The 26886-nt window shown below is 35.5% G+C and overlaps 1 protein-coding gene across 4 annotated transcripts; it reads left to right on the forward strand.

Moving 5' to 3' along the window:
- On the forward strand, positions 1–9242 carry LOC116109490 (phototropin-1). 4 transcript variants are annotated; one of them, XM_031395705.1, is made up of 24 exons: positions 1–539; positions 780–894; positions 1141–1870; positions 1962–2144; positions 2519–2610; positions 2816–3098; positions 3197–3413; positions 3537–3607; positions 4371–4477; positions 4616–4665; positions 4800–4904; positions 5082–5141; positions 5230–5319; positions 5409–5485; positions 5594–5678; positions 6151–6231; positions 6617–6720; positions 6877–6926; positions 7136–7242; positions 7350–7472; positions 7787–7838; positions 7966–8078; positions 8615–8755; positions 8876–9242. In XM_031395705.1, the coding sequence occupies exons 3-24, from the start codon at positions 1158–1160 to the stop codon at positions 8978–8980; spliced, it is 3009 nt and encodes a 1002-aa protein (XP_031251565.1). In that variant the 5' UTR covers positions 1–539; positions 780–894; positions 1141–1157; the 3' UTR covers positions 8981–9242. The 4 variants fall into 4 exon arrangements, with proteins under 4 accessions (XP_031251565.1, XP_031251564.1, XP_031251563.1 ...); XM_031395704.1 differs by having other exon boundaries at positions 1156–1870; XM_031395703.1 differs by lacking the exon at positions 780–894 and having other exon boundaries at positions 1–184; positions 315–539; positions 1156–1870.
- The last annotated feature ends 17644 nt before the right edge of the window (positions 9243–26886 follow it).

Genomic DNA, 26886 nt, shown 5'->3' on the forward strand with positions numbered 1-26886 from the left:
ACACGGAGACACAAGAAGCATTGTCCAAGTAGAGCTTGGTCGGTAAAGCCTGCAAGTCTCAACGTGCAATTTATAGGACTCTATTTCCTTCTATTTCTGGTTCTGCTTTGTGTTTTTTGTTGCCAACCCATTTCCACTCTGTAGAACCATTACCTTACCAAAAAACATATATATTTTCGGTATGGTGAGTAATTATTTGCGAAACAGATAACACTACAATTTGTTTTCTGAAAACATTTTTAATGCTTCATGAATCATGATTGATGACGCCTATAGGGATGCGAGCATAAGCCATGTGAAATTTCTGTGTACAGGGATGGGGAGCCAAACCTTTTCGACAATCATTCTTTGATCTTTTCTCAGTCTTTTTGCCATTAAAAAGACGTTTCTAGTCGCTTCTCCTTCTCTGAGTACTCTCTTCCTCTCTCTTCAACTGCTGTACTTTTTGCTTATTATAATCATCTTTCAGTAAAGTTCAGCAGTTTAATTACTTGCTCAATTCAGAAGATCCGATCCAACACACTCAGCTACTTGCTCAGGTACTCTTTAATTATAATTTTGCTAAAGACGATGTTGATCATATTCATGTTCATGTTTACTCTTGAGTTTTACGGTTACAATAGTTTTAAACTTTTTAGTTATCTTTCATTCTCATGCACAGACAGGAAAAAGCTGTAGTGGGTACCTTTCTTTAATTAATGAGCGAACTACCCTTGTCATTTTCTTTAGTGTAGACATGTTTTAATTACTATTTTGAGTGTGGATTCCAACATTCTCAGTCTCACCAGTCAGTCCTGCAAAGATTGCACCCAGAAAAAAATATGAGCTGCTCAAAGTTTCTTCTTCTACGGTTCTACTCACCTAACCAATTATGTATTATCAGAAATTAGTGGTGTAAATCATTTCCAACTGATCCATTTTCATTTTCAGTTCTATTATTTTGTTTCTCTCCCACCTCACATTTCGGGTCCAAAACATCACTCGTTATCTCCTTGTTTAGTTCATACCAATGTCCCACAGCCATTTATATAGTAAGAAAAAATCTATATTAGAACTCAATATACTCTTTTGAGTACCCAGCAATATTATATTCTGTGAATCACACATATTTTATTGTATATGATGCTGATTTATTGGTAGATTATTTCTGGGCAGCAATGGACCCATCAGAAAAATCATCCAAACAATCACCTAAAGTGCCAAGAGATTCACGTGGCTCACTCGAGGTTTTTAATCCCTCAACTTACTCTACCCGACCCACCAACGCGGCAGTTCGCCCTAATCAGAATCCGTCCACATGGCAAAGTTGGATAGAGCAACGCAGCAGCACGGAACCCGACCCGAACATGCTCAACTCCAAATCGGGTCGAACCGAAGAGATCACCACTTCTTGGATGGCCCTCAAGGACCCTGCTCCACCACAGTCATCTCCGTTATCCTCACCGTTGGCACCGAAGATCACCAAGGATCATGAAAAATCTACGGTTACTAAGCAACTATCTGGTGAAGTTGGTGTGGCAGCTCAGAGGGCCGCGGAATGGGGCCTAGTGTTGAAAACGGATAATGAAACGGGAAAACCGCAAGGGGTGGGGGTTAGGACTTCGGGCGGGGAGGAACCGAATAACAAACCGGGTACTTCCCGAAGGAATTCAAATAATTCGGTTCGGAGCTCGGGTGAAATGTCGGATGAGGGAAGCAGAGAAAGAGGTTTTCCAAGAGTGTCGGAGGACTTGAAAGATGCATTATCAACATTTCAACAAACGTTTGTTGTGTCGGATGCTACCAAATCCGACTTCCCGATTATGTATGCAAGTGCAGGGTTCTTTAAGATGACCGGATATACCTCTAAAGAGGTTGTGGGAAGGAACTGGTAAATATAATTATATATTCAACTGTTTTTTGGTCAGATAACTGTGATAACGGTCTTCAAGGGTAATATTGACATTTTATTGTGGGTGAAGTCGGTTTTTACAAGGTGCGGGTACGGACCCGGAAGATGTGGCGAAGATTAGGGAGGCATTAGAAGCGGGTCAGACTTACTGTGGAAGGCTACTGAATTATAAGAAAGATGGGACACCATTTTGGAACCTTCTCACCATTGCACCCATCAAGGATGAAGAAGGCAAAGTCCTTAAATTTATTGGGTTAGTTTCTGTATTTACCTTCTCATATAATTTACAGTATTTATGAATATCGTAGTGTATTCAGAATTTTTGTTTAGGATAGGTAGCGTATGTGATGATGTCCCACGACATGTAAAGGATAGTTTGATGAGAATAAAAGGTGAAACAGAATGAGGTTCGTTCCAATTCTCCCCCAATTATTGAAGCTTTTTCGCTAGCACAGGATGGTCACCACCATGATCCTTTGTCACACACAGATATTGAAATTGATGGCACGTCGTGGGACAATCTGATAGATGAACTTATCCATTCAATTATGATAAACTGTTTGGTAATGGCTGATTGTGAATGGACGGTAATGGAGAGATTGATCTGTCTGTTTGTGATGATGGCAGAATGCAAGTGGAGGTGAGTAAGCACACAGAAGGGACCAAGGATAAGTCGCTGCGTCCAAATGGATTGCCCGAGTCTTTGATTCGATACGATGGTACGTACGTTACTTATTTCATTTTCCTTAAGATCAAAATAGATATTCTTTAAATTAATATAAAAAATAGAAATATATATGACGTACGGTGGGATGGGATGAATTTATTATATCCATGGGTTGGCGCCAAAATTTATAGCTACCTAACTGAATAACAGAAGCTATATGTGATTATTGAGGAAGTCTCAGAAGTAAAGTTTTGCAGCCCGGCAGAAGGAAGTCGCTACGAGTTCAGTGACTGAACTTGTGCAAGCAGTGAGGAAACCTCGCTCACTAAGCGAATCAACAAATCGTCCACTGTTTAGAAAATCAGAAGGTGGTGCAGAAGAGGAAAGATCCGGAGCCCTCGGATCAGCTGGAAGAAGAAACTCAGAAAATGTACCTCCTCACAGAAGGAATTCACATGGTGGTCCTAGAGCCTCCATGCAACGTATCGTTGAGGTCCCTGAAAAGAAACCCAGAAAATCGAGTCGTCTTTCTTTCATGGGGTAATTAATAATTACTTTTTTGATCTTATGATTTATAATGATAAGTAAAATGCATGCAACTTGATATTTGGCTTGTTTTTATGGGTACATATGTTTAGGATTATCAATCGGAAAAGTACTCAATCAGCAGCTAATGATAGCTTTGACAATGGAGTTCTTATGGATTATGACGAGAGCGATGATGAGAGACCTGATACTGTTGATGACAAAGTAAGAAAGAAGGAAATGAGAAAAGGTATTGATCTGGCTACCACACTTGAACGTATAGAGAAGAACTTTGTCATTACGGATCCCAGGTTGCCTGATAATCCCATTGTAAGAATATTACTTCAACTATTGCTTTTCTTTCCTTAATTAAGAATTTATAATCCTCTGGGGATATATGCGAATTGGTAAATTAAGAAGTGACAAAACTTTTTTTCTACTTTGAAATTTCAGATTTTTGCCTCTGATAGCTTCCTGGAGCTGACAGAGTACAGCCGTGAAGAAATCTTGGGAAGAAATTGCAGGTATTTATATATACATGCTTCGAAATTCCGGTACTTGTGCATATAACATTTTTTACGAGTGATTTTTATAGCGTTTGATTGAAAATAAATGCACTTTCTAATGTTTTCTTTTAGTACCATCAGTTACTCCGGCCAAATATAAAAATTGAGTTTCCTTCTATGTCAAAATAAAACTCAAAATTTGCACTCTGAACGAACTAAGTATTGGATCTGGACGCACCATAAGTGAATTGAACCAAATCAAAGCAGGTATGTGTATGGTATTATGTGTGTCTGCAATCTGATGTCTGTTTCTACACGTGTAAATCCCCACTTGGACGGAGGAAACAGGTAAGCGGGCTCGTATCCCGCAGCCATATTCATGCAATCCAAAGGGCGGTTGCATGAACCAACACCAAAGCAATCGGCCCTAGGTGCCCTTTTGCAAGGTCATCTCGAGAGAAATATATATATCTTTCGGGATCTGTGAATTTGTTACTTTTCATCAAAATGAAGACACACGGCACCCAAACAACCCCTTAAAAATTGTATACATAGTACACTTTTTTTAATCACTTTTCATGAAATACTGTTTAGTTGCTGGAAAGTTGTTTATAAAATTATTTTTGGTACAGATATAAACATGGGAAATTAGTAACTATTTCAGGGACATGCTGAATTAATTCTGACTAGAATGCATGTGAAAGCAGGCAGGTTTCTTGATTTGAATAACATTCCACACAGATACAATTTATAAGATTACTGTAATCTACAATTATCATAGGTTTCTCCAAGGCCCTGAAACTGATCCCGCCACTGTGAGGAAGATAAGAAACGCAATTGATAACCAGACTGAAGTTACTGTGCAGCTAATTAACTACACCAAGAGTGGTATGTTCACGGTTGCTATTCTTTTGAGTTACTAAATTATTCTTCAGAATGAGAGTTAATTTGTTATAATTAGAGAATACAATGTTTTAATTTTCATTCGCCTTGGAGTTAATTATTTGCCTTTTGCATTAAATCCAGGCAAGAAGTTCTGGAACTTGTTCCATCTGCAGCCTATGCGTGACCAAAAGGTGCAGTCTAAACTTTAAATGAGAAATTTATGTTTTGTTATGAAAGGCAAAGATAGTCATGCTAGTTACCTGTAGCATTTTTCCCATCAATAGAACGAAAATTTAGTTAACTTTCTACTTGTGTGGATGAACAGGGAGAAGTGCAGTATTTTATTGGAGTACAACTAGACGGAAGCGAGCACGTTGAGCCACTTCGCAACAGTATTCTCGAGGACACTGCAAAAGAGAGTGAAAAATTGGTATCAGCTCTCTGCAAGTGCTTATTTTTATGTTTTCTTTTTTCCCTCTGCTTTGAATTCTTTTGGATTGTTAACCTTATATATGTATTTCGTATAGCTAGTGAATAGAATTATGTATTTCACTGTTGGCTTACCCATACCTAGAATAAGTGTGTTGTGGTTGATACATATTATCAGGTGAGACAAACGGCAGAGAATGTTGATGATGCAGTGAGAGAACTTCCAGATGCCAATTTGGTAATGACCAGTTTCAATTTTACTAATCAAGAAAAGTTTTATGGGCTCAACTATAAGTTTGTGACAACAAGTTTTACTACCTATTCAGAAACCAGAAGATTTATGGATAAATCACTCAAAGTTGGTTCAGCCAAAGCCTCATAGGAAGGATACACCCTGTTGGAAAGCTATTCAAAAGGTACAACCATTCATTATCCTTTTAAATTGTATGGATTCTTTAATGTTCGTCTTGTTGGTCTGTAATTGTTCAATTACATAATATGGCAGATTCAAGATAGTGGAGAACAGATAGGTCTACAACATTTTAGGCCAATAAAACCTCTGGGATCTGGTGATACCGGCAGGTTGGTTTGTTTCTCCAATTTTTCTGCTTTTTGCCTCATTTTCTGTGGTATGTCAGAATTTGATGTGTGGTTCTAATTGATTAATTGAGTTATTGAATGGCATGGCAGTGTGCATTTGGTTGAGTTGTGTGGAACTGGTCAGTTCTTTGCCATGAAAGCTATGGATAAGGGTGTTATGCTCAACCGCAACAAGGTATTTAAACTGACTTGTCTGCTTTTCTTTTCACATTTATTTGCAGATAGAAAAACTCCAGCTGGTAATATCATTTTTTATTGGGTTTAGTATTATCGTTTTTGGCTATCCAAAGTATTGCTGATTGTTGGCTGACTGAACTCAATTATGACTTCTCCGTTTCTACATGGTGCTGAACCATTTTGTTTTCCTTGCAATTGAACTTAGGAATCCAGTAGTAGTCTTGTGTCTGCTATGTCATGGTGGGCATATTTGTAGGACAATACTGCTACACCACCAGGGCCAAAGAGATTTTTTCTTAATAAATCTGTATCTTTGGAATATAAGGAGAAGATAACTTTGATTATGATGAATTACCCTAAAATTCGGAACTTAACTCATCAACAGCTAATTAGTTTCACTATCGTTCTTCATAGATTGCCCACAGAACTGTCCCTTATTCATGTCTCTTTATATGACTTCTTTGTTGCAGGTGCATAGGGCTTGTGCAGAGAGAGAGATTCTCGACATGTTGGACCATCCATTCCTTCCTGCATTATATGCCTCATTTCAGGTTGGTCAACTATAAATTTCAGGAATTTATAAGATTGTATTGATTTCATGATAGCTCTGGGGCCTGTTACTACTGTGGCAGCCCAATTTTGTGAACTGATAGTTGAAAAATATCTATTAAGGAAGCTGATACTTTGTAGGTGATATGGGGCTCATTTGCTCACAGTATTGAGTTTAAAAATATATTTGTCACCATATTCCATGATGTTTATTTTTGTAAAGCCAGCCTCTTTATTCTTTTTCATATATCCAACTTCTTACTCATTGCCTTTGTGCCATATCTAGTTCTCAATTTACAATGGAGCACATGCAGACATGCTTCTGTAGAATTACATTTACATTGATATGTTTATGTTGGATTAATCTAATATTAGTCAACTTTGCAGACAAAAACACATATTTGTCTGATAACTGATTACTGCCCGGGTGGGGAGCTTTTCTTGCTTTTGGATAGACAACCCACGAAGGTCCTGAAGGAGGATGCAGTGAGGTAATTCAGATTAGGTCATAGTTCATCACAAGACATTTAAGACTCAAATACTGCATGTAGAATTATTGATTGTCACAATGAATTTATCATACCTTATTTTTGAATATATTGCGAACACTTTATTTCTTAACTGACATGTATTGTTGGTGATTGTAGATTCTATGCCGCAGAGGTAGTTGTGGCATTGGAGTATCTACACTTTCAAGGTAGAGTTTAGTTGATAATCAATCAAAATAAAATATCTTAGCATACTCAGGCTCTTGATAACATTATGCCGTGCCCATAAAATCTGCAGCTTCTAAATTATTATCTCCAAAGTGAATCAAATAACTTATAGTGCTGCTAAAATGTGTGTTATTTAGCTCCTGGCACAGTTCTATTTCTTTACTGAGTCCTTTTGTTATACCAAATGCAGGGATTATATACAGGGACTTAAAGCCTGAAAATGTTTTACTCCAGAGCAATGGGCATGTGTCGTTGACAGACTTTGATTTATCATGTTTAACATCTTGTAAACCACAGGTTTTTCAACTTTCTTTTTTATATATACCTTTTAAGAATCTTATTTTGTTAATAGTCGAGGATTTTTTGATAACAGAAACCTGATATGCTTGTTCTGCTATTTGAAGCTTTTAATGCCAACTGCAAATGAAAAGAAAAAGCACCACAGAAATCAGCAGAATCCAATCTTTATGGCTGAACCTATGCGAGCATCCAATTCTTTCGTTGGCACAGAAGAATATATAGCTCCGGTACATTTACATTTTTAACACATCCCGTGCAAATTTGTGGACCTCTAGATATGCCTGTTGCATCTTTCTTGTTGAAGTAATGTCACATGATGTTGAGGACCATATGTATATCAAGATATGGTTTTGGTTGCACATATTCAATCTTTTTCATTATAGATTTCATTTTATTTTTTCCTCTTGGCAGTCTCCAAGAAGTAATTTTGTTTCATCTCTTACCAGTTGAAGCAATTGTTTGGGATCAAATTTCAATTTCATTCTCCTAATATTTCTGGATATACTATTAAAAGTGCATTTGTTTCTGCAACTCTTTGCAGGAAATTATAGCTGGGGCAGGCCATTCTAGTGCAGTGGACTGGTGGGCTCTTGGTAATTCCATTTTCTTTTAAGAAGCAGCAATAATATTAGTGCAGATCTTTTCTCGGGAACAATGCTTTTCTAGTCATTCTTCTGTTACTTACCTAGCTACTATTATTTAATGCTTTTTAATTATCAGGAATTCTTCTCTATGAGATGCTATATGGATATACACCATTTAGGGGAAAGACAAGACAAAAAACATTTGCAAATATTCTTCACAAGGATCTTAAATTTCCAGGAAGAACACCGGTGAGATATTTTATCGTCATATGTTTCTTTCAGTCATTTAATACTTCATATGAACGCTAATGCAATACTCTCATGTTGTTGGTGTTATGAAGTAGAAGTAAAACAATGTGCATTAACACCGCATTCAGAGAAATGCAAACATAAACTAGCTGTATAAGCTATTTAAAAACACATGTTTTCCTTAAAACTTCTCGGTTTGCTGCCTATGTCAGGAACTCCTTTCCCGTTCCCAACTATGCTTTGTATACATGACCCTGCTCAAGGCTTTAAAAATACTTAAGACTAGCAGCTACCCATGGCAGTCGGCCTTCTTCAGTCATAAATTTGTTTATCAAATATCTGCACAAAGACTTGTCTTCAATTAGCAATTTTTTTCTTTTTTTTTGTCTAGCAATATGTGATTGTGATGTGCACTTATGCAAGAACTGGCAGAACTTATTTGTTAACCGACTAGTGGCACTAAAGAAAATGTTTAGTGGCTAGCATTATAATCAAACTGCCTGGTGTACACTGATTCACATTTTGTCTTGGTGCAGGTAAGTCTCCATGCAAAGCAGCTGATGTACAGGCTGTTGCACAGAGATCCCAAAAACAGATTAGGTTCACGTGAAGGAGCAAACGAAGTTAAGAAGCACCCATTTTTCAAGGGTGTGAACTGGGCACTAGTTCGCTGCATGGTAACATTACCAAATCCTTCTAAATCTACAAGTAGAAATAGATATCAGAAATTTGCATTATGAACTAGCTTTAGTAAGGCATTCAATTTGAAACTCATAATTATTTAAACTCATTTCCAGAACCCGCCTGAACTTGATGCTCCTATCTTCACAACTGATGCTGATCAGAAAGAAGATAAAGTTGTGGATCCTGAACTACAAGATCTTCAAGTGAACGTTTTCTGAGAGCTCCCGTTCTATGTTTTATTTGCAAGAAATGCAATTCCTGTTTCTTTTATGAATTGTCTATGACAAATTCTCTGCTGCAAAAGTTGAGCATATGTGCACGACATCTGGTAGAACACCCAGAAAGAGGCTACAAAGAGCTCCTCAACTTGCCAGGAATAGCAGTTTCATTAAATTTGCTTTATGTAATGTGTGCATGGTTTGTAATCTGTCTTGCTGCTACTTTAATTGTAAGTTCTGTTAATAATAAGTTAATTCATTCTCTCTCTCATTCATTCCGCGTCTCATTCTCAATAATTAAAACCGTGTTAAACAACTCGTTGAATATAAAGATTGAATCATATTTCAATTCATACAATGAAAAGAACCAGTCAATTATTAGACCTCCCATCAATAGAAGAAAAAAAAATTGGTTTTGAATTCTAATTTTCCCTTCATATCATATTTTCCTTAGTTGATCGAGTGTCTTACAAATTAAACATTGATAGGAACCTACTTTCAAATTAATAGGAATTGAACTGAGTAGTGGGCCTTTGATATGAATTGAGTTAGACAATGATCTTTTTATGGGTTTGGGTAGAATTCTCCTTAGAAAATCGGCTTGTCAAAAGAGGGTGTTAAAACCTTTATAAACCACAGGTTGTCCCTTCCGAAAGGACGTAGGCCCACTCTAGATGGCTTCACTTTGTCTGGAGCTTAATACCATTAGATAGGAATCTACTTTCAAATTAATAAGAATTGGGTTAGATAGTGGTCCTTTTGTGGAGAGGGTGCCCAAGCTCTTATAAACCACACGCCCACACATTTTCTATGACAATCAATCAAACTTGATACTTTTGATCAAATTACAGCTTGCTTTATTTGTTTTTTTTTTTTTTCAATAATTCAGATTGATAGTGACAATTATTTGTATCCCTTTTACAAATTTATAATCTCACCTACATTCCTTCAATTTGGGACACATTTGTTGTCATGTGACAAAGATAGTAAAGGTTCAAGATGGAAACCCAAAGAAAGACAGTCCAGCTAATCTGCATGTTTTGCCCTCTTCAATTAAACTTGCCAATTTGGAAAGCTAAAAATGGTAGCTGTTTTTGGTAAGAATTGATTAAATGGGCATAAATAATCAAAGCAGTCATTAAAGTTGTGACTGCAGGTATCTTGTACCCCAACTCCTATGCCACCAATAGGCTCACCCACCGGGCCCTAATCATCTTGATGCTTCTTGACTTCTTGTCAACCAAACCACTACATCATACATCAACTGTACCACTTGTTCAATCAAATTCACTCACTTTCAAAATTACCATAAAATAATAAACAGATAGAGAAAGGTTTATTCAAAAGATATGTACAGATAACATAGCATTTATCGGTTCCACCTAAAAGTTTTTCAAGAAAACATCTTGCAGATGCCCATTCCCTTCATTTCCAACTTTTTCTTTTCCTTTTTCACATGCCAAACTACTTGTAAAAGATTGTTTTCTCTCTATATCTCTCTCTCTCTTGTTTTTTTTTTTTTTTTTTTTTTTAAAACCATGCACTACATCCCATTCCCATCATTTCTCATGTAGAAATTTAAAAAAACTGAATACCTTTCAAGTAAGAGATTTAACTGATAACATTACCCAGAAAACTTAATTATTTTTGCTACTACTGCAATTGCTTTTTTTTTTTTTTCAGCCTTGTAATCATAAGAAGGGCAATAATAAGAAGGGCAATAAGACTGTTTATTTAACAGTGAAGAAAAGAAATATGAGTATAAGAAGCCATGACAACATTGTTAGGTGGTTTAGCAACAGCCAAATCCATTAAACCAAAATACTATAAATACAACTCAATCTCACAACATTATCTTATAATCCTAACATGATAGTAGAGTTGATACTACCACATCAATTGACGACTTTGATTAAACATGAACAATTGTTTTTTAAGGACGAACGATCGTTCATTCATAAGAAATGATTGTTTCATTCATAAGGAATGATTATTCTTTATGAACGAATGATTGTTACTTCATAAGGAATGATCATTTTCTATGAGGTTCGTCTCTAAGAAACGATCATTCATGCCTATTCAAAGTTATTTAATGTTTTGAACATGGTGAGAGTTGATGTGTTAATTGTGTGTCTATTTAAAGTTATTTAATGTTTTGAATGTGGTGAGAGCTGATGTATTAATTGTCAACAAAACTACCGATTAGAATTTTAAAAGATGGTTGTAAGATGGAGTGATAAAAGCAATTTTACTCTTCACTGAATCGCAGACACGCATAACAATGTCATTGCACAGTGAGCACGACCCACTTTCCTCCCAAATACCAAAACCTCGTAAAGCTCTAGATGCCACAGAGAAATTTCAAAGCGTTATTTTATTCAAGCAAAAACATTTGCCTGAGGTAAAGGACACTTGGCTACTTGCCCCATAAAAAAGATAAAGCAATGAAACCGACAGTAGTAGGAAAAAAACAAAAACTTGATCTTATCAAAAGGTGTACTAAAGCAAGAGATCACTTTAGGAGCATGGTAAGCAAACTTGTTAACAAGATACATATCATCTTCTCGCAATCCTCAATGGTCCAAGAAATTCCAAACATGGTGCTGATAGATTTCTATTGAGGTCCACCAGTCACAATTGTGACAGTAACTATGCAAAACTAGAAACTCTTGCATAGGTGAAAACAGGAAATCCAAGATTGTAAAACTTAGGTAGCAGCTACACTGAGTATCTGCAAAATAAGATCGACTTCTTGAGTTATTTAAATTTTCAACCTAACATGATAAATTTGAGAGAGACTGAACAATGAATTTCTATATTTAGAACCCAACTAAATCAATAACAACTCATGAGAAACAGTTTAAACACTAATAACTAATAAAGAGCTGAAACATAAATATCATTGGATAACAGAATTGGTTCTAACACAACTACCAACACTGTTAAGTTTTAAAATAAAATCAGTAGACAGAAAGCCATTGGAAGGGAGAAAGATTCTTGATAATGATTGGTAGCGTCAAAAACATTAGTAATAATATTTGATTAAAATAGATAATTAAATAAACATGCTAGGGAAAGGCAGGCAGAGGAGTTGTTGAGCGTACATATTTTTAATTAAACCAGAAACAAGCAAGCTTAGCTGGCTATTGTATAGCAATAATGCTACGGACACTGGGACTGTGCACCGAATTTTTACACCGAATTATGTGTCACCTGACTCAGACCAGCCACGTATCACTTTAACAAATATTTTGTAAGTGAACGACCGTTCATCAACTATGGACGACAATTCACTATTATTGGATAGACGTCCATCAAAGGTGGATGTCCGTTCATGCAAAATAAACGATGGACTTCCGTCTATATTATATGGACGGGTGTCCACCTATAATGGACGCCTGTCCATAGTTTAAATTAAAAAAAATTTGAAAACAAAAATCATAGACTTCCGTCTATATTCAATAGACGGGCGACCACCTTTAATGGACGCCCATCCAAACTTTAAATTAAAAAAAAATTATAAACAAAATTAATGGACGCCTGTTCATATGTTATGGACGGGTGTCCGTTAATAATGGACGGGCATCCACCTTTAGTGGATGCCCGTCCAAACTTTCAATTTTAAAAAAATTATAAACAAACTTAATGGACGCCGATTCATCTGTTATGGACGGGCGTCCCTTAATAATGGATGGGCGTCCACATATAATGGGCGCGCATCCACACTTTAAATTAAACAAAAACTTATAAAACAAAATTTTTGGACACCCGTCCATAGTAGGAAAAAAAAAAAAGTATATCTTCTCTTCAAACACTTCTTCCTCATCCAAGTCTTCAATCCATGCTTTCAGTTTGGTTTTTTAGTAATCCAAACAGCCGAAAAAAAAGGAATGAGCTACCCGGATGAAGCCTTCCAAGCGAGTTGGGTTGGTCCAACCAAAGAAAATCAGGAGAGAAAGATGAAGATGCACAAACATGAAAGGAAGAAGGCTGTTCAATTGCGTTTTTTGGTTTGTAAACAATTTGTAATAGAATAATGGATGCCTGTCCATATAATACAGATGGGCGTCCATATTAAATGGATGGTCGTCCATATAATATGGACGACTGTCTATAAGCAAATAACATGTTTTTTTTTTTTTTTTACATTTTTTTCTATTTGTAAAAAGCATTAGCTTGTCTAATACGATTCTCCAAAATAAACGCCAAAATTTTTACACGAAATTTAAAAAAAAAATTCATTTTATAGCTATTACCTTTCGTCTTCATCGTTCTCGTCTTTTCTTCTCGTCTGCGTGTTATATTTAGTGTTGTATCAGTTTCTTTCTCAACAACCACAACCAGTTTCTTCCTCAACAGCCAACAACCAGCTATCGTGACAAGAAAGAAAGCCACCAATTTTTCATGAAACAATCGTCTAAGGTGGAAAGGTAGTTAGGCAGATCAAAATTTTCTCAGATTAGAAAGATTTGTTGAGGTAGTTAAAGAGTTTTTTATTTAATTTATGCATTTATTTAGTTTTGTATTTTATTTTGGATTGAATATATGTTACAATAGAAAATAATTGATAGAGAATATTTGTTGATGATTATTATGAATCAGATTCGTGAATGTGAACACTAGTATTAGTTTTGCATGAAATTACAAAATATGGAAGAGTCCAATTTGCCTCATTTCAATGATGTTGAGGTAAACTGCTTGAAACCTAAACTTTTTTGTTAACATGATTATAAATTTGTTGTATCGTATTGTTTCTTATGATGTGTTGTATTAGTACATTCTAATTTTGTCCATTATGAAACTATTAAATGATTAGGAAAATGAATGTGATGAATTAGAAGATATGGGATGTGCGGAGGAAGAAGTGAAGCCTCATATTGGAATGGTGATTGATTCAGTTGATAGTCTAGTGAAGTATTACAAAAGATATGGTAACAAAATGGGTTTTGAAGCAATGATACGTACGTCAAAGAAAAGTGATGATGAGGAGATGAGATACGTGACAGTGGCTTGTTCTTTTTCTGGGAAGGAGAGATGTAAATCCAGAAATACCTTGAAAAAACAACCTATTGCCAAAACAGATTGTAAGAGTTAGATTAGTGCAGCTTTGAATGGTAAATGCAAATGGGAAATTAAATCAGTTGTACTAATATCGACTTGATTATGTTAGAGTAGGTGCCCTAGAGCCAATTAATTATTGTAGAATTGACTATTTGTAATAATGTTCATTGATCAATAAAAGACATTTTATTCTATATCGCGTAAATCATATTGTATGTATTAATATATGTCCTTAGAATGGTAGAACCCTGACAAGGGTATCAAGTGTTTCAAATCTTGATGGTGAGAACCCTATGAGCACATATGGTGGTTATTCTAGAAATGTCTATAGCCCCAGTATTATTCTGAATAAGGGCACAAATAATACGGTAAAGTTATCATAGTGTTGAACGACCCTGTCAAAAGGCAGTGACTGATCTCACTTGTCAAGGTTGTTTGGTGACAACCTGGTGCAACACATGGGTGCTTGCTATAGGCAAGATCACTAAACTGACCCACCAGAGGATTCCATATGAATGGTAAACCCAGTGTTTATGGAACAAATCCTCTAACGAATGGTGATGCATGTGATCCTTAGACTTGAGATCACTGGAGCGCCTTGTGCACCGATTGGTATAGTTTGACACTAGCCCAATGCAGTTCTATTCAGAGCTGTTAATACAGTAATGATTGGTTGTATCAAGGATTGTATCAAGACTATGGTGGATCGACAGAGGATTCATCACTCCCGGGTACGGGAAAAGTTATCTCACGGCATAATTTAGTAAATGACAATGACACTAAAACTATAGCCACAGTAGGATTGAGTTGTTGCTCAATATAGTTTATTATTCCCGTCATTGGTCCAGTAACTGAATACATACATATCGAGAGTAACTGAGGTTGACACTATTTCTGTGTCTCGGTCTCGATGAGATAACAGATGATGAAAGGATTGAATTATACGGTAACCATATCGTTGACAGCTAGTTACTTTGTTGAATCTGAATCTATCGGGTGGCCATGATACCTTGTTAAGGGCTAATCTTGGTCTGTGTGTAGTGGACGATTAATTAGTATTAATCATGATATTGCACATTGCCGGTATGATGAGGAGACTACGGGTCACACACATAGAAGATAATTTAAGAATCAATTTGTGTAAATGGGGTTTTCATCTTCTTAGGCGAAAGGGTATTTTGGTAATCTCACAGTGCAATTAAATTTGCTGAGGTTGTTGCCTTTATTTAATTTGATATTAAAATTAAATAAGTGAGATTAAATTTAAATATGTGTACGTATATATTTAAATGAATTATTTTTATTATTAAATGTTAATATATTTTTTATATATATTAATTGAATTTAATTGAAATAATAATAATTAAACTAAAATATCTAAATGGGGCTATTTGGACATAAGGGCTGTTTGGGTTGGTGCTTAAGCCTATTCCTAAGTGGAATAGGATTTCACATGCACTATATAAGTGCATGTGTTCTATGAATTTAATAACACTTTTCATTTAAGTCATTTTATATTATATTCATTGAAAAGCTCCCACTCTCTACCCCACGCCACTTTACTTTGAATGAATCAAATTCATTTGATTCTTGTTCTTAATTCTTGAGGCTAAAGAGGATCTAGCAAATCTCTCTTTAGCTCTTCGGGTTTTCTTCGTGTGGATTACCACTGGTTCAATTCTACTTTAAATCGGTAATGAACCCAGTCAAAGATAAGTTCAAACATGTGTATGAACTCTTATCTTTACTCTGATTGTTCATATTACTGCAGAATATTTGATTTAACCTATTATCTGTAATATCTGTATCCTGATCTTGGCTTAAAATGGAATCGATCGCTGTTTTTTTTTTGTTTTTCCACTGCCATGTGTTAGATCGTTTCCTTATAGATTATTAATGTGTTATGCTACTTTTTAGGAAAAGGATCATCAGTAGAGCGAGAAAAGGAACAGTTTCTTTCATCTACTTCTGTGGCCGATGCCCTCCCACATGATTACATCAACATTGTTGAAAGTATACTGAAAACTCAAGTGTTGTCGAATGATGTTGTTGCTACCTAGGTATGTGTTATGTATGTTTTATAATTGTAATTGGCTTAAGTTTTCTATAACGTGTGCTAAATTGTGGTTGTTAAACATTGACAGTCGTATACTGGTCCGGTTTAAAATTTCACAGGAAAAAGTAATTTCTGTACTAGGTAAGAGTCTGTTAATGATGAACATGTTTTGTTGAGAGAGATTTGATGTTGTTGACAGGTTGAAGCATATAGAATTGTATTTGATAGAAATTATTCACGCTTTGGTTAATTTCTGACAAATGTAGTTGAGTTGTATGCTGATTCAGTTGTTTTGTTTTTAGTATTTTGGTCGTTGGTTGTGTATGAGTAGGCTATCTGCTGTAGGGTTGTGAATTCATGATAATAACCTTAATAGAATTTTGGATATACATTTCATTTGAGATTTGAATTTTGATGTTTTTTGGTATGTCTAATATTACATATACATATGCATTCAAAAGAGCAGCTGAGATATGTATAAACAAAAGGTAAATATATTTATAAACAAAAGGCAATCTTTATCAAGAACATCTGCTGAAATCAATCTTTAACAATTAATATATTTATAAACAAAAGGCAAATATAATCTTCGTACATAAAGCTTAGTATTTGAACCACACATAATGACAAATACAATTCATAGTGCGTTCCCCAAGGACATTGACAAGAAGGAGGCTGTTGAAAAATTCTTCACCATGGTGTAGGGGGTGAAGGTTAACTGAAAGAGGAGAAGACTATTGAGAAGTTCTTCATCATGCTGAAAATTTATGTCATGTGTTCCCCAAAGATGTCAACCGTTTCTTCCATTCTTGATGCGAACGAGTTGAAATCACTTTGCAACTGATCTTGTTATTTCTGCATTTTAATACATGAAAAACGCTCCTCTTGAAACTTTTCGATCCACTCAAATCTGCTTCCTATTTCATCTAAAGTATGAGAAGACATATCTTGTAGATTCTGAGATGATCTAGGGTCAATACTCATTCTTCTTCTTTTGCGCACATAGAATTGTCCTTCATTTACCCATTCTGGAACACTGACACCTTCCTGAACCATTGCATCTCCTTCTATTTCATCCCTAATCACAAACCATTCTCCTCCCATATTCTTTTTAATCATACCCATTTTACATAATGTCACATCCCCCAACAAATTATTTGCAGAAAATTTAATCCTATTTGCTTCATCATTAGGGTGATCTGAATGCCCAACTTCTCGCATATTAACGTAACAAACATCCCCCAATATATTTCTCCTTTTTCTGCTTGAACCTCTCCCAACTTCTTAATCAATAACTTCGCTGAATTTACTTGCCACCCTGCTATTGCAGCTTTCATGAACATTAAATCCTTAATCGTCACATTTCCATTTGTCTTTTTCCTACCATTAAATGTATAAGTCAGATATTTATGAAATACTCTCATAGCATGATTTCTTAACTTTGTAAATTTACACCTATGTGGATGGTAAATCCCTACCCTAGAAACATTCATCCAAGCTTGTTTGGAATCCCACGTTCTAGATACGTTATCCAGACCTTCAAAATCAAATCCTATCCAGGTTGCTAAATCTTGTGGTCTCACTATAAAGTTCTGATTCTTTAATCTAAATAACATTGTATAAGCTGGAAACTCATTAGTATCTATCTCCACAACTTCCAAACTACCAAAAAACTCATAGATCAAATGCTGATATCCATCATATCTAATACTCACCAACTGGTCCCATTTCAAATAATGAATCCAACCATTCATTTCATCAAATAAACCCAAACTTGTTATAAGTCCTAAATCCAAACTTCTTCCAAGGCAAATATCTCTTTTTGACACCTCATCGTATTGTTTTTTATGCACAAGTCTCGAAATTAGATTCCAGATGACAATGTGCCTTCATGAGGAATGGTTGTATTTTTTGCTCTTACCATTTTCTCCTTTCTTCTAAAACCTGTATACATAAAAAATTCATCATTATAATCAGTCATAACTAAAAAAGTTTGAAAGATGCAAAAGTGTCAATAAGAATGGTAGGTAAAGATTCCTTCATTTCTCATAGTGTCTGAATATTACTTCTATGCATAGTTAAATATGCTTTTTTTTTTGCTGCTCTTATTATTTTTAAAATGGTAGGTGTTGACTGACATCTTTAGATGCAGGTTTGTGTATTAAGCCCCAACTTTCTTAAGATTCAGGTTTATATTTAGGACTGTCAATACAAAAACAAGTCAATTCTACCAAGCTGATACCATAAAATCCTTTAGAAAGTCTTGACTACTTGACTCCAAATCTACAAAATGACAATTATCGAGTTGCTTCTAAAAGACAATCTCTATGTCATTTTTGACAAAAGCAAAAATCAATGGAAACCTTGTCAAGTTTAAATTAACAAGCATCATGTTGTGTCTCCATACTGTAAATCAACAACAATTGACCACAAACACATTCTCTATTCTGGCCAGCAAAGTTGTCAAAATCCTTTATTTACGAACTTTCAAGCTCAACCTTCTCATGATTTTGATGTTCTAAGCTACCCTCTAAGTTAAATTTTGATTTATCTACCCTTGTCAACTAGGATTATGAAGGCATTTAGTATTCATTTATAAGCTTATCGATTACCAGCCAGGGTTAGAACTACTTGCTTTTTGAAGATTTCAGCCTCAGATGATGAAGCTAGGCTCAAAAGAAAATTGACTCTGATTTTAAATAAAACGATTCCTCCAAGGCAGTGTACAATCTATGAATGATAGTAAAAGTTGCTTACTAGAATACAGAAATACAAAATGACTTAAGAGATACCATTGGGTGGTTTTAGAGGTGGAACATTTGGGCCGGGTTAGGCGGGGCAACCTTAACCCGGCTCGTAACGAAGCGGGTTGAACCCAACAGCAACCCCCGGGTGGGCTAGGTTGCAAAATGGCAACCCGCTATTTTGTCTCTTTTGAAAGAGACCCGCCAACCCGCCAGGTTGGCTGTTGTTAACCCAGCAGGTTGACTGTTATGGAATAACGGCCAACCCGTCGGGTTGCAACAGCCAACCCGACGGGTCGGCCGAAAAAAATAAAAAAAATTATTTTATTTTGTTTTTCAAATTACCATTTTACCCTTCAATATATAGCCGTTTTATAGTCGTTGGAGGGGTCTTTTTCGACATTTTTCTTTCCCATTTTTTCCTATAAATTGGCCCTAAACTCTCACATTTTTCTCACAACTCAAATTCTCTCATTCTCTCATATTCTCTAATCTCTAATCTCTCAATTATTCATTTATTCTCTTAATCTCTTTGTTATCAATTTGCTCGTATTTTAATTTTTATTAGTTTTTGCATTTTTAATTCATATTTCCAACTTTCCAAATTCCAATTTCCATATTCCAATTCTCTTTCTTTAATTTTTATTTCTTCTACATCAATTTTTTTTTTCAACTACAATGGATAGATATTTCTCTCCCAGAAATGACATGATAAGGAAACTACTATCCTAGTTCCTAGTCCTTCTGATTTTACAACAAAATGCAGGAGGAGATTCAATAGTCCCGTTCTCCCTTCTCAGAATCCGATACACCTCAAATATGCTCCCGATTCCAACAGCTCCTGGTGGTTCTAGAAGTCTCCTCGTAATCGTCGCTCGTCCAACTTCTCTCAAGCTGAGGCGATCATCAACTGCCGTCGAAGCGAAGACAGACACACATCAGATGTTTGGCCCATTTCGACAAGTTTTACGAGACAGAAAAGCGTTCAAGTCAAGAATGCGAGATGCAATACTGTGGAAATATTTATAAAGCTATTCAGGTAATGGTTAACTTAAAACTTAAAAAGACATGCTAAAAAACATATTAATCAACATTGAAATAAGAAAGCAATCAACTCAAGTAACTATATGGTACTATTGGCGTTATAATCTGATATATATGGGAACAGTTAGCTTTATATTGCTGCAACTGATCAACCTATTAATATGGCTGAAGATAAATTTTTGAAAGATTTGTTCAAAATTCATTTTTTCCAGGATTTAAAAGTTATTCTAAAACTGCAACTAGAAATGATTTAATAAAATTGTTTAAAAAAATGAAATTAGAATTAAAAAAAAATATATACTTGTCATGTTAGTGTGACTCTAACTGCCGATATTTGGAGTGGTAGAGCTAAACAAGATTATATTTGTATGACTAGTCATTATTTTGATATAATGTAATTAAATAAATATTTATTAGGATTTAGATTAATGGATGTTGATCATAGTGGTCACAATTTTATAATAAAATTGTTGAAGTTTTAGAAGATTTATGGTAGTAAAGTGATACTTTACTTTAGATAATGCAAGTTCTAATAGTAAGCTATATTATTTTCAAAGTAATATCCTTTATATAACAATTTGAAGTTTTTTCACCAACTGTGTGTATGCCATCTATTATTTAATTGTGAAAAGTGGTATGAAAACAATTAAAGAAAATATTAATAGAATTAGAGATTGTTAGTCTTGGATTACTAGTAGTAATAAAGAAATCTGAATTTCAAGACGCTTGTATAAAATCAAATATCTTTCCTAGAACTTTTGCATTAGACATGCCTGTTAGATGGAATAGTACTTATTTAATGCTTGATTCATGTTACCTTAGCTAATATAATTATTTATTTGTAGCAAATAATAGAGGTCCTCATTATTTTGTAGAAAATGATTGACAAATAGCTAAAATATTTCATTATTTTCTTAAAACTTTTTACTAATCCACTTTACACTTTCTGGTGTGTATATCCTACTAGTCCATTGGTAATACATACAATTATAAAAATTTCCGAGTTATTTATAAAATCCAAAGACAATGTAATTTTAAATGCACCATAAAGGTAATGAAATTTTTTTTTTTAAAATATTGAGAACCCATTCCTTTTCTTTATTGTTTTTTTACTACTTGGTATATCTTTATGTAAGATAACTTTTATGGCATCCTGCCCAGGTCCTTTTCTTGTCCCTGCTCATCATTTGTTATGAATTTATTTCATTAGCAAAATTATTTTAAAAAATTTGAATGCTACTCATCTTAGAGATAACATACCTCTCGAACTCCTAGAACTCTCTGAACTGTTTTATCATTTGCCCATTCGTATGAGTAGTAGTAGTTATAAACCTATAACCATAAATAAAGCAAAAAATTTATTTGCATCTTTTGGGGTTATTAACACTTTCATCCTTAAAGATTTGGAGTATTCACTTTCCCCCAATACTGTGGGATATGAACAGTTTTGTCCAATTTTAGGTGAGACTTTTCAATAAAAAATTCACCTTATTGGACTAAATTTTTCATATCCCATAATACTGGAGGTTAGTAAATATAAACCTTAAGGATGAAACTGTAAATTAACCCACATTTTGGTGTCTACGATTTGTAATTAAAATTGTAGCAAGTCATATATAATTCAATTACCCGACACCAGGGATTTCTTTATTGTTTAAGTGCTATATTTGATCCTCAAATTAAATTAGCAGGTTTAGAAAATGGTTTTGACAATTTATGTGAAAATTTACAAACCGAAGAATATGCCAATCAAATAGGAGAGGTAAAAAATACACTTTTCGAAGTATATTTCCAGTATGAAAACAGGTATGGGAACCCGCAAAGAGGCGAAACATCCAGGGAAGCTGCATAAGAAGAAACAAATGAAGACTTCTACTCTTGGGGTGCACTGAATAGGCCAAAGAGGACCTGAATCCGAAGCACAACCTCCTCTTCAGAAGCTCCACCAACAACAACAACTAATGTACTGTCTTCCATGCAGTCGCAGAGTAATGAGCTTCAACAATATTTGACAACTTCTGAAATATTACCAGTAGATCCACAACAGAGAGCCAACATTGATCTCTTAGACTATTGGAGAGCCAGAAAATGTATTTTTCCGGTATTATCAAGACTTGCCTTGGATGTTTTCGTTGTTCCTGTCTCAGCCGTCTCATCCGAACAAACATTTAGTGCAAGTGGAAGAATTTTAAATGAAAGGAGGACTAAACTTTCACCACAAACGATTGAAATCCTCACATGTCTTCGAGATTGGGAACGGTTGCGCCATCAAGGTCAATACGAGGTTGTCAACGATACTTTAATAGAATCATTTCAATTTTGTAATATAGATGATACGGATGAGGGAGGTCCTAGTGAATCCCAAAATTAGTTGTTTTGTAAATTAATTGTCAATTATTGCACTCTTTTTTCCTTACCAAGTTTTTGTCCTATTGGGTTTTTTTTTTATGAGGTTTTTAATGAGGCAATAATTATTCTAATTTCTTATTTTATTTTTTAATAAATGAATAAATTTAATTATTCTTATATTACAATTTTAATGTATTAAAATTGAATTAGTATTTGGAATGTTAAAAAAAAAAAAAAAAAATTAATTTAATTATTGATATTTGAAAAGAAATTAACAATTAACTAAAAACAATTGCATTTATTCATTTATAAATTGTTAATTATTCATTTAAAAAGTTAATTAAACATTTAAACTTAAACAAAATAAAACAAAACAAAACAAAATTAAAAAAATAAAAATAAATAAAAAGCGGGTTAACCTGGCCCAACCGCGGCCTAACTCGACGGGTTAGGGTTGACGGTCCGGGTTGGGCCAGTCAATTCCCTAACATTGACGGGCCTAACCCGACCCGCTAATGTTACCGGGCAGGTTAGGACCGACCTGCTAGTAACAGTAACTTGCCGCGGGCCGGGTCAGATCGGTCGGACGGGTTGCTTTTCCACCTCTAGGTGGTTTAACAACCACAAAATCACACTTTTTAAATGGCACAATCCCCGATCTTGAAAATGGGCTTCCTTGCAAAAGGGTAGTGATGGTGAGAGACCAATTTGGTACCTTTCTATTTCGTTTTAGACAATAAAAAATTGACAATGATGATACTATTATAACAACAACAATGACACCTAAACTATCAGCAAAACAAGTTCAGTTTGGTTGCAAAACTGTCAGACACATAGTGATGGTGAGAGACTAATTTACCAGGTTTTTGTTTGAAAAATAAAAACCATGGTTTGGTAACTTTCTATTTCGTTTTAGACAATTAAAAATGACAATGATGATGTGCTACCCGAACAGAAATGTGCTACCCAAGTTCCAAGTAAGCAAGGCTACGTCAGACAAATTCAGGTTTCAATTATTTGTTCAGTACAATTCATTCAAAATTTTGCCTCAAAAAGTACACACTCAAAAATGGCAGATGGCTTCGACGACAATATTAACGCATTCATCAATTGCTTTCCATAATGGAATTGTCATAACCAATATTTCATACCTTAGCCACTCAACATCAATCATCAATCAAACCCAATAAAACATGATAAACACAAACCAAATTAATTGAAATACTTACTTGAAAAATGGTAGATGGCTTCGATGACTTAGAGCGGCAGATGAGGAACCAAGACAAAAAAGCGAACACTCTCAAACAAGCTCAATCATCAATCAAAACCAATAAAACGTGATGGACAAAAATCAAATAGACTAAAACAATTACAATAATAATGGCAGATGAGGAACTTGAAGAAGAATAGCGGCAGATGAGGAACTTCGACGAAGAAGCAAAGCAGAGATGAGGAATGAAGATGAAGAAGAAGAGCGGAGATGGGGAATGAATTTGAAGAAGAAAAGCGGCTTGCGGTTTTTCAAAATTAATTTGGGACCCAATTTAATTTGACCTAAATTTCATTTTAAAATACACATTAAACAATGGACAGGCGTCCATCTAAAATGGATGCTTGTCCATTTATCAAGGATGCCCGTCCATAACATATGGACGACGTCCAAAAATTTTGTTTTATAAGTTTTTGTTTAATTTAAAGTATGGACGAACGTCTATTATATGTGGACACCCGTCCATTATTAAGGGACACCTGTCCATAACATATGAACATGCGTCCATTAAGTTTGTTTATAATTTGAAGTTTGGACAGGTGTCCACTAAAGGTGGACGCCCATCCATTATTAAGGGACGCCCGTCGATAACATATGAACGGGCGTCCATTAATTTTGTTTTTAATTTTTTTTAATTTAAAGTTTGGACGGACGTCCATTAAAGGTGGTCGTCCATCCATTAGTATGGACCCCCGTCCATTGAATATGGACGAGGGTCTATAATTTTTGTTTTCAAATTTTTTAAATTTAAACTATGGACAAGCATCCATTATAGATGGACACTCATCCATAGTAAAATGGACTCCCGTCCATATAATATGGACGATAGTCCATCGTTCATTTCGCATGGACAGGTGGATGTCTGTCCAATAACAATGAACCGTTGTCCATAGTTGATGAATGACTGTTCACTCATAAAATATTTGTTAAAGTGATACGTGATTGGTCTAAGTCAAGTGACATGTAATTCGATATAAAAATTCAGTGCACAGTCCCATGTCCGTAGTATTATTGATTGTATAAAAATTCAGTGCACAGTCCCATGTCCGTAGTATTATTGATTGTATAAATATTAGCTGCCTTTCAGTCCCACAGTTAAGCTAGGGAAAGAGGAAAGGAATAGTTTAATGAAATGTTCTGAAAATCGGACTGGACCGGACTGGACTACGACCTGTTCAAGGGTCCGGTTTGACCGGTTGGATCAGTCGGTTGGACCTTTTTTGTAAAATTTTAGTCCCTGAATGTTTGAAATTCATCAAAAACACCCTTACAAAACTCCCTTAAGGTTTGAAATCTATCCAAAACACCCCTGTTGCGCGAAGAGACTGGAGATGGTGGCGGCAGCAGCAACTATCGACGGCCAATCGAGGTTTGCAATCATAGGGCTTTTGAAGTATACATGTCGGCGAATCTGATGGTGGTGCTAGGGAGTTCCATCGGTGCCGAAAATCGTCGGAATCAACAAAAGAAGTTCGACGGTCGCGTGAAGTTCAGGTGGATGGCGAGCGACGATGGCTGGACGACATCTACTGAAAATGGAAAGGTTTTGTAGTGGAGATGCCGTCAAGTCTAATGGCGGTGTTTTCTCCCTCGATCGGTGCTGGAATCCGACAGGATTCAGCTACGATTGGATCGTGATTCAGCACTATTCCGACGGTCCAATCCGGTTTAAATGCAATTAACGGGTTTTAAAGTATTCTAGACTGAAAATGTCGTCGGTTACCGAATGAACTGGTCCGATCAAATGGTCCAGTCTGATTTTCATAACATTGGTTTAATGGAATCAATCCCAATCTAAAAGCACTTCCTTAAAAAAAAAAAAAAAAAAAAAAGACTTTAAACAACTCATCTTGGATTAAGAAAAATAAAAATGGAGTTGTTAGGCAGTCATGGTCATGATACTGTAATAACATCTTCATTTAATGTTAATTTGACAGATGCCCAGATGCTCAAGCAGCTCAACATTATAATTTCCGCCTTTATTTAAAATTTTATTTGATACTTATAAAATTGTGAAATCCGTGAGGGAAGATGACAGGAGGGAAGCACGTGCAAGCAATTATCACTGTCTATCTTCTTTATAAAAGAAAATAGCAGCATTTTTTTTAGGTTACTGTAACTTTTTCTTTACTGATAGTGATGACTGATGAATCATAGTTACCACTTCATTCCGCTGCTTTTACATTTACATTTTAGATCCACGCTTAGACACTCACTCTCTCAGTCTCTCTGGCACTTCAGTACTTGGGGTTCCCACTTCCACTTCAACACATTCTCACACTCTCTTGTTTTTTTCACTTTCCTGGAAAATCTCTCCAAGAATATCCCACCAAGTTTTTGTTTTTTTTGTTCTATTGCTCTCTGTTAAATGTTTCAACTTTCCCAGAGAATTTNTCAAGTTTTATGTGAGGGGGCTTATTAGTCTAATATGCATATAGACCCACATTATATACTTGAGGGACCTGTAATTAAACCTGGTAAACGGGCGGGTACGAACCAGGTTGCTGTAGGTAACAGGTAACACGGGTACAGGTCCACGAGTAATTTTTTTTACAGGTAAGAAAATGCATGACCTGTACCCACCCGTATGGGTACGGGTCACCAGAAAAATGCAGTTTTTTTCAAGTCTCTACTTCCTGCCCCTTCGCCACCACCAGCATCAATGCAACAATCCCATCCCCAATTGACCGAGTCAACTCGACAAAGTCATGCTCAACCAACCCACCACCCAACTCTCTTCAAAATGATGTCCCAGGAACAGATACACGATACCAAAAAACCCATCAAATCCCAATCAAGAATCTTTAGACTTTTTATCGAACTTTAAAAATCCTAAAGGCCCTGGTAATGGTTTGAGTTATGTTGAGCTAGGACCAGGTGATGTGAGGCTCACAGTGATTAGTAAAGATGGGTTTAGAGTGTGAATGGATGTGCACAAGAAAATTTTGGCTGAAAAGAGTAGGTTTTTTGCCGACAAATTGACGAGAAAAGGTAAAGAAAATAGAGAGAGTTTGCATACGGTGGAGATAAGCAAGTGCAATGATGTGGAGGTGTATGTGGAAACAGTGTTGTTGATGTATTGTGAGGACTTGAAGAAGAGATTGCTTGGTGAGGATCTTGACAGGGTCTTGGCCAAATGATCATGAGAGAGATGGCTGCATGAGAGCCTCAGACAGATGGCGCTAAATTAGGAGAGATTGAGAGAAACGGTGTGAATTAGGAGAGATCGAGAAAAATGACGTCGGTATGTGACTGTGAGAGAGATGGTGAAAATGGAATTGGGTTTAGGTGTTTAGTTAATTGAATTTAGGGTTTTATTTTTTTATTATTTTTTATAAATAAAATACGGGTAAATGCGGACATTACTCAGCCCACCCGCATT

Source organism: Pistacia vera, unplaced genomic scaffold, assembly GCF_008641045.1.
Source record: "Pistacia vera cultivar Batoury unplaced genomic scaffold, PisVer_v2 Contig581, whole genome shotgun sequence".
Classification (NCBI taxonomy): domain Eukaryota; kingdom Viridiplantae; phylum Streptophyta; class Magnoliopsida; order Sapindales; family Anacardiaceae; genus Pistacia; species Pistacia vera.